General features: G+C 46.6%; 1 protein-coding gene across 1 annotated transcript; it reads right to left on the reverse strand.

Moving 5' to 3' along the window:
- Positions 1–4227: 4227 nt before the first annotated feature.
- Positions 4228–8496, reverse strand: HSBP1 (heat shock factor binding protein 1). The gene is made up of 4 exons (XM_070397805.1): positions 8340–8496; positions 7696–7762; positions 6918–7038; positions 4228–5773 (listed from the first exon to the last, which is right to left on the reverse strand). Exons 1-3 carry the CDS (start codon positions 8382–8384, stop codon positions 6920–6922), a joined length of 231 nt encoding a protein of 76 aa, XP_070253906.1. The 5' UTR covers positions 8385–8496; the 3' UTR covers positions 4228–5773; positions 6918–6919.
- Positions 8497–8780: the final 284 nt, after the last annotated feature.

Below are 8780 nucleotides of genomic sequence, written 5' to 3' on the forward strand. Positions count from 1 at the left end.
TGGGCTCAGCCTTTGCTTCAGTAGGATTTTGGGAGCAGAATCAGTCAAATGGTCTTCCCATCCTCCCAGGAGAATGTGGCATTAAAAGAAACAACCGTATTATCTAAATTTCCAGAAATGACTCCCTGATGATTATCCACCTCCCATCAAAGCTCACTGTGCTTTCTTCCAAACAGGCTTTGAGTTTTAAGATGTTTAATATTTAAAGTTTCTTTCTGGAAATACTCACTGGGTTTGGACGGCAACTTCTGAAGACCGATAAAAGGGAAGAGGTACGTGGTTTAGGAATGGAGTATTTGAAGGCTGAGTAGAGGGAGGAAAATTCCAGCTGGAAACCGTTCTGATGTGCAAGCCTTCCGGGCTCTGGGGGGTGAACGAGACGGTGCAGGTGGAGGCAGCTCCCACTGCGCCTGCGGCCGGCAGCAGTGACACGTGAGGTAAACCTGCAGTTGAATCTGGGTAATAAGACATCGCCTGTCAGGGAATCCGACATCCTTTTATTCGAACAGTGGCAGCACCATCCCGCCATTAGAGCAAATGACACGTGAATTGAACTGAATGCCAGATAAGGTGCGCCTATTCCGACTGTGTGAGTCGGGAGTGTCGGCGGGGTTGACAGAAGGTTGGCAAAACCCTATCTAATTTGCTTGGCGAATTCCGTCATCGATGAGCAGCTGTAGGCAGTCCTTCTGGAAGGCAGTCCTCAGATTTGATGCACATGCAAAGCTTAAAACCACCTATTTGGACCACCTGCGGGACCTGACCAGTGGGCCTGGGTGCTGCCTGGTCTGAGTTTTGAAATGTTCCCTAGGCAACTCTAACGTGCAGCCGGGGTGCGAATCAGCTATTTCTTATTTAACCATCTCCACTGCTACAATTCCTCACCAGAAGCTCTATCTAAGGGGCCTATGGTGGACACCCTTTCCTTTTGGATGGAGTCTTGGTTTTGTTCATGATTTCCACTCCTCAGAGGCCCAGGAGCCCTTGGAGGCCTCCCCTCACCCAGGCACAGGTGGAATCCTGAGTGGGTGATGCGGGGTTTCTCCACCTGGGCACGGTTGACAGAGGAGCAGGAGAACTCTTTGTAGTGGAGGCTGGTCTGTGGATTGAAGGATGTTTAGCAGTATCCTTGGCCTCACCCACCAGGTGCCAGAAGCACTCCCAACCCCCAAGTGGTGACAAGGGAAAGGTGAGACTCTCGGGGCTCAGCTGTCATGTGAGGCCGTGCCTTGTCAAAGATGGTCTGAGGCAACATTTTCTTCATTTGAGACAAAGGGAGGGGAAGGGTTCTCTTTCCGTGGGATGCTGAGATGGTGCACACCTGGGCCCTGACGTCTGTGGGGCTGTGGCATCCACCGCCCTGGGAGCTGCCGGCCCTCCGGCTCCGCCTCGTGAGACAGTACAGCCCGTGTACTCCCAGGGCTGTGCTCTGTTATTTACAGCTAACTGCTTCCAACGGCTTCACCCTGAATCTAGGCTGTTAATTATTGGGAATGAATTGTTCCTCTTTGCAAGGCAGATATTTTGCCACAGAGCAACATGAATAATTGGTCAAAATGTGTCCAAAAAGTGGAAAACTATGAACATACACCAAGATTATGACCGAGAAGCAGGGAAGCACCTATATGAAGTGCATGTAATTTATGGATGTGGCGTACGAACATTCTTTGGCCTTGCTCAAGGAGAGAGCAACAAAACCTCACGTGGCACCAGTGGTGGCCAGGGACCCACCGAAGCAGATGTTCTCTATCTATTAGATATAAATCTAACCCCAGGCAGGTGTCTGAGGAACCTCCAGGCACGTCTCTTGCTGAAAGGCTCAGCATGTGAGGGCAAAGCATTAGAATTGATTCTTTTTCAACATTAACCTGACTTGTAGAAACAAACTCCCTTCCTATTTCCAAAGTGATTTGTGGGGTCGATGAGTGTAATGTTAAATCACAGTCCCTCTGGTGTTCGATTTTGGGCAGCGACTCATGGCCCCCACCGCCATCTTCACTCACTGAAAAGGAATTTTAAAGAGGCTGAAGTGAAAAGCAGGTGCTTAACCTCATGAACCAGAGACTAAGATTCCAGGTGATGGCTACGTGGCTACCGTTTTAAGACATTTTTTTAAAAAACAAAGTGACCTTCTGAGATGGTAAGCAAATAGGTCACGGAAAAGGGGCATCAATTTCCCCCTAAGGGGGGTCTCAAGGGATAATTTTTGTGAGAAATGATGGGGGTGTTAGTAAATGAATGTGAAACCTGTAGGCATTGTTGTTCTGCTGAGGCAAACACTCAAGAAACTGAACTGGATTTGTTTAGACAGTTGCTATCAAATAACTTATTTTGGGGGGAAAAAGACAATACTTTGAATAGTTTCAATTCTGAATAAAAATTCACATCAAGGTGTTGATTACCTTAGGTCCTGTTTGAAAATGCAAAATCAGTCTTTTGAAACTGGATTTCAGTCCTGAGGGGTGGGCTGGTGGTTCCCAGGATGCCCTGACTCAAGTATGTGGGAATCTGCGCTCTCGGTAGAGGTGGACCAAGTAGCCAAGGGCCAGCCCTGTAGTCGGCTACTGCCCCCAGCTCTGTGACCCTGGTCAACTGAAGCCCAACGTTGGGTTCCTTCTGTTTAAACTGGGACTGATCCGACGAAACCAAACTCAGGGCTGTTGGGAGGATGAGGCCAAATAAACAAACTGTTAAGAACAGCGTTTCTAATACTTGCTTTCCATGGTGCTGGACTAATCGTTAACTGTTGCCAGGTAATTCTCAGGGTTAGCTTTGACAACATATTGTGCAAATGACTCCATTGTAATCCAATTAAAACATATAAACTATAGAATACAAAAAAAGAGGAACATGATTATGCATTCAGGAAACCTTCAATTTACAAGCAAGATGTGAAGGTCATTTTGAGTTGTTTGGAGGACTCTCTGTCCCCATAGCAACAGTGCTCTGAGTGCGCTTAGGATTCCAAGGACTCACAAAGGCACATTAACCTTTAATTACCTGAAACACTGTATGTTTGTCCTGAGAAGGTCCTGAGGCCAACCATGATAGTACTTTACTAGAAATGAAACAGTAGAGAAACAAAATTGATCAGCAAATAAAATGAAAATATTTAAAACCTTTCGGCTTGGAGGAAAGCAGGATTAACCAGCAGTCAAATGAGGAAGCTGGTGGGGCCTTGGGCCTGGGAGATGAGGGCATTTGTCAAACATATGGCTGCTTCCCTTGGTGCAAGCACCTCCACACTGTGGATTTAACAACCCTAAGTAGGATCTTCACTGGCCTTTAACTGAACAAATGCTAGTTGGAGAATGAGAAGCAGCCATTTTCCTGCACAAAAGGATCGCGTTTGGAACTGGAAAGGAGCAGTGCTGCGGGACAAGGTGGGGCACGAGGCCCTGGGGGAAGCAGTAGTTTCCCTGGCAGACACAGGTTGCTCCAGAAAGGCCGGGGCTGAGGCAGTGGCAGGGCAATGGTAACGTGGCCAGCACCTGCAGTTCTCACTTCACACAGGTACTGTCTTAAAAGAGTGGAGGCAAACCACCCATTTGGGCAAATGGGAAGGCCTCTCCAAGGTCACAAAGCCCGTTTCACGCGAGGCTAAAGCTCTGCCTACAGAATGGGTGGAGCGCATGGCAGTGCAGGCGTTCCTTTATAAATGGAGGAACCCAGTGCTCTTTTATGGGATTACTTCACCTGCTCTCCCCCCATGTACAGTGTCTTACACCACACTAGTTCAATGAAATGTTAATTAGGTGGTAAGTACATAAAAAAGATCCTTGGTTGGTCAAATAACTTACAAACTGGCAGGTGAGAAAGTGAAATCTCATTTCTCTGCTCTGAGACCTCAGAGCCTTCAACATGCTAATTTGCACTGTGCTTTTTCATAAAGTGAATCCAGTACAAGGCAAATTTTCTAAACCCAAGTGACTACAAACCCGTATTGTCTGGAACTTCTCCAGGACAAGCGTCCTGGGGAACATACCTGGAAAAGGTTTCCGTCTGAACATGTAAAACATCAGCTCTCCTTCGACACCCGTCAGCGCAAACCCAAGGTCACCGAGGCTTCTCGTGACACAACCCCACCCGCACCACCTTCCCATTCTGCCTTTGGTTATTCGTACTCAATCCTTCTAGAGGTTTTAGCTCATAATCTAAAATGGAACGTGCACTTGAATCTGAAAATGTGAAAAACCAAACAAATCACTCTGACACACAAAGGAGGTGTTAATAGCAGGATTCCAGGCACCTTTATTCAGGGCAGATACTGTGGTCAGTGGAGCTTGCCTCAAGAATCTTCCCATTACTTTAAGGAAGCCAACTTCTACCTACTAGTAAGTCCTAACTATCCTTCCTGCCTACCATTTCCAGTTGCTGTTTACTAGGCTTGAAAATACCCCGCACACAGGTTCCATCTGATTGGCTGGAGTGCAGCAGGCTCTGGGGCTTGCTGGGCTAAACCTGCAGCACATCAAAGGAGTTTCTGCTCTGGGCAATTAACAGGGTTAATTCATTTCATCACAGAAGAAATTTACTCCTTTATGTTTTCCATATAATTTATAAATAGGAAAAATTATTTCTTAATATTATTATATATTTGCAATACAAACAATCAAGACTGGTGATATAGGAAACAAAAAAAAAACATAGGATTCATTAAGTGCAAACCTGACAAGTCAACGTTTTTTCTATAAAAATCACTTTGCTGTGACAATCACATGGATCTCCTCCAGTCAATACTGGCCTTTAGGCTTAGCATTCCCGACACCATTTTTGAGTGGCAAGAGTTATCCCTGTCTTCTATCATGAATAATAAAACCATTACTCTGCAGTAAGAAGTAGTTTAAAGAAACAGTATTTCTTAAAAAGCTTGAGCCTACCACAAGTCTTTTATTATTTTCTAATGAAGCAACTGGCATGGTCTCTTTTCCTTTTCTGTTCCTTTTTTCCAATCAGTAATTCAAAGAAAAGATGGAGTAACTGAGTTTTAAAATCCTGCCAGATTTTGTACGGTAACTCTTGTAGATGAACAATGTAGGGTCCTACTGAAGTATTCAAATCTCATGCAGAACTCTAACTAATGAATGCCTCATTACATTAGGCAATTCTATCATTTTCCATACTTAAAAATTCTCACACTAAAGTGGCAGTGGTTACTATTCATTACTTTAGCATCTGACCTCAAAGACTTAGACAAAATCATCGTTCAAGTCTGAGTTTTGGCAACAGAGTAGTGCCAGGTATTTCTGAATAAACAATTTTTAAATGTTCTCAACTATTGGAAAAGTATTACCAACACATTATTTGGTGTTAGTTCATCAGTCATATTGTTGAAAATCAAAGAACCCTAAACTCTATAAATGTCTTACTTTACAAAGTCTAACTATAAAGGAATAACCTACTATATGTCTAATAGAAAAAAACTTACACAGCAACTTTTATCAAACAGCAACTACTACAAAAGGAATGATAGAAAAAAATGACTTCACAAAAATACACTAAAAAATTTGACAATTTTATGGAGGAACCGCCAAAGTTTTAGTGTTTAATATTTAATAGGACAACTGACCAAGATCTGAGGTGTGAAGTTATCATGTTCAAGAAATGGGGGTTGGAGGATCACTCTATCAACTAACCATATAGTATGTGATAAGAAGAATGCACGCTTTACAACATAAAACCTGTCTACACATAGTAATTAGTTGCAAAAAGCCATCTGGTCTTCTCTTGGCTTATAAAAACAATGTTCCAGATTCCAGTGTAAATTAGCAACCTATTGAGAAAGGAAAACCATCAGCATGTTATTCATTAAATAAGGACAAATAAAAATGATACTTAGAATTATCAACAAAAAATTCTTTCAGATCCCTCTAATGAGCTAAACTTATTTTTTGTGCATGATATTCTAACAGCAATACAATACATTTAATTGGAAATTTTTATTAAAGAAACTTCTAAATCCATTTCTCCTCCCACTCCTTTCTTTGTATCATCCCTGTAACTCAGTCTTCAATCCTCAAGAGGATCTTCTCATTCATTTGATGGGACGTTGGAGATATGAGAAGCTTCTAAGACTGGCAGGACATTTTCCAAATTATCTTTATATAGGAATAAAGATGACAACCCACACAAAATCAACCCAATGTATTTTTCTTGTACTTCAAAGCAACTTGTATTTCACAGTAACTTATAATTTGGTCCAGTCAGGACACACCCAGAAAGTAAGAAAATAAAAATAAAAAAAAGGTATCTTTTACTGTATTACTCTGTTTGGTACTCTAGTTACCTAAAAATTCTCAGTGAACTTTATTTTTATAGGGAACTAAAATGCTAAAAATGGGGTGGGAGAAAAGGGGATTTAAAATTCTTTTTGGGTTGCAACGAGGTCACCACCACACTCACGAAAGGGATTGTAATGAAGAAACCCACTGTGGTGAGAATAAGGCAGCCAACTGTGCAGCCAGCTGGCTATCTTGCTCTCTGGGTATTTTTGATTATTAGCCTTTCCTGTGATATGTAAAACTATGAAGTGGAAATTTAAATCAACTCTAGGGTGAAGGCTTAACGTGGCCATAATCTAGTTCATCTAAGTCATAACCAGGTACTGTCTTGGCACTAATTGAGAAGGTAAGTATTCCCCAAAGAATCCTTAGAATTTAAGGCATTTATGAAGGTGGCAATGCGGATACTTGAGTTATCTTTTTTTTGACTAAAACAAAACAAAGCAAAAACATTAAAAATCTTCCAGTAATAAATTTTCAACAGAACACATTTCTTTGTCTTGGACGGTAATGATTATTTAATGTTAATCAAAGGTCTGAGTTACTGATGACACAGGTCTAGTCAGTACAAACTGGGAAAATGACTACATCAACATCATGGTGGCATACGCCACCCTTTACTGCCCCTGCCCTCACCTTCAACTCTTCTGTGTAGCAGGTATCTTGTTTTCACCTTCCAGTTCTTCCACGCCAGCCTGGGTCATGAGGTCTGCAATGTTTTTCTCCAGGTCATCAATGCGACTGCTCATGTCATCAAGTGGTGACGTTAAAGACAAAGCACACCGACATCTCCCGTTTCTAACCTTTTCCGCCAGGGCCCCAGAGACGATGGCCTTACACACAACTGTCTTAAGGACACGGGTCTTCCAATTGCCTAACAACATTTGGGTCAACGACGGGCCAAGTCCATGAGGGCGGCCCACCATTCGGCCTGGCTGTGTCCTAGGTTCCTGGAAGCGCACTCTCCTACGTTTGCAGGAGGGCGAGCCACCCAACCACACATTTCTCAGAATGTATCTCCTTCGTTAAGACTGTCATCGGGTGGTTAAGAGTACAGGGACCTGGGGGAAGGAACAAATAAACGCCAGCCCTGCCCTTTCCTAGTTACGGGATCTGGGCAAGTTGTTTGACTTTTCCAGGTTACGGGGAGGATCAGAGGAAAGATACACACAAACCGTTTGGCGCGGTCACCAGTCAACCACATTAGACACCATCAGGTGGCCTGTCAGCTCCCGGGGCCCGGGCCTCGCTCAGTGGTACTCCCAGCTCCCACGCCCTACTTCTCTGGAGGAGCACATACACCCGAGCTCAGTAAACTGTGGTAAATGCCTGGCCGAAGCTGGCCTGACAGTTACTTCCTCAGAAAACAGGGCCCGCACACCCACGGGAGGCCGACTCCCAAGAGAAAGGATATTTCTCCCAATGATCTGGTCGGACATGGTCTGAAATTTATCTTGCATCTGTTGCAGGAGTGTCTGCACCTGTGAAACAACAAAACCAACCATCCCACGCTGACCCCGAGCAGCCTTCCTGGGAGAGGATGGGACCCCGGTCCCAGGGAGGCTGGGGTGCGGGGTCCCAGCCCCAGTTCGGCGTCCCAGCCCCAGTTCGGCCTCTGGCAGCTCCGAGGCCTCCGGCAAGGATCTCCCCTCCCCGGGTTCCGTTTTCCCCGTCAGATTACACTGCGGGGCTGTGAAGCCCCTCCAGCTTGGGCCCCGCTGCCATTCAAAATCTGTTGGGTGTTTCGGTAGTTTTGACGGCTGGGAGGCTTTGGGGTGAGGGGGGCGGTGGCGGGGACCAGGGGGTCACGCGAGGGTGCGGTTCAGGGGCAGGTGAAGGGGGGGGGGTCGGGCCTGGGGACCTCAGCAGGCGCAGGGGCCCCCACCCAGAGGCCCGGGGCGGGTCACGGCGGCCAGCGGCCTCCACGGGCGAAGCCTCTGCAAACACGGCCTCCAGAGACCGGGACCCGCGCGGCCGTAGAGAGGACGCCTGGGTCCGCGGGCCTTGCCGGCGCCGCCCCGAATGCCTCGGCCTCGGGCCCGCACGGACGCCCCTTACCACCGAGGTGAGATCCTGCACGGTCTTCGGGTCCGTCTCGGCCATCTCCCCGGTTCCCAGCTTGGCGGTGATATCTCAGACCGTCACCGACACTTCCGTTTATCCGCGCCGACGCCCCTAGCGGCTTCTTCTCGCGACGACAGAGGCCTTCGCGCGACCGCGGGGGATTGTGGGAGCTGTAGTTGGCGTCACGCGCCGGAAAGGCCTGAGGTCTCGAGCCTTGCTCTGAGCGAGGCCCCGTCCCTCCCCTCCGCCCTAACCACGCCCACTCAGCACTTCCTTGCCCCTACCGCTCCGCCACAGCCACGCCCCGGGTGGAAACAAGGGTAACAGCTCAGTGGGGCTAACGGTGGAAGGTGGCCTTGACCTCTTCCCAGGCTGTCGACGTAGCCCGCACTGGCTTTCTTCGGACCCCGTCGGGACGCACTTGCCAGGCGCCTG

Source organism: Myotis yumanensis, unplaced genomic scaffold, assembly GCF_028538775.1.
Source record: "Myotis yumanensis isolate MYYU_CA2020_CCGP unplaced genomic scaffold, mMyoYum1.0.hap1 SCAF_18, whole genome shotgun sequence".
Taxonomy (NCBI): domain Eukaryota; kingdom Metazoa; phylum Chordata; class Mammalia; order Chiroptera; family Vespertilionidae; genus Myotis; species Myotis yumanensis.

What these genes read in the sequence shown, in the direction of transcription:
- HSBP1 (XM_070397805.1), bottom strand. Translation starts at nt 8,384, where the DNA reads ATGGCCGAGACGGACCCGAAGACCGTGCAGGATCTCACCTCGGTG. An exon ending in TGCAGGATCTCACCTCGGTG is followed by an intron (nt 7,763 to 8,339) that starts GTAAGGGGCGTC and finishes GTTGTTTCACAG; the next exon opens with GTGCAGACACTCCTGCAACA. An exon ending in CGACCAGATCATTGGGAGAA is followed by an intron (nt 7,039 to 7,695) that starts ATATCCTTTCTC and finishes TAACGTCACCAC; the next exon opens with TTGATGACATGAGCAGTCGC.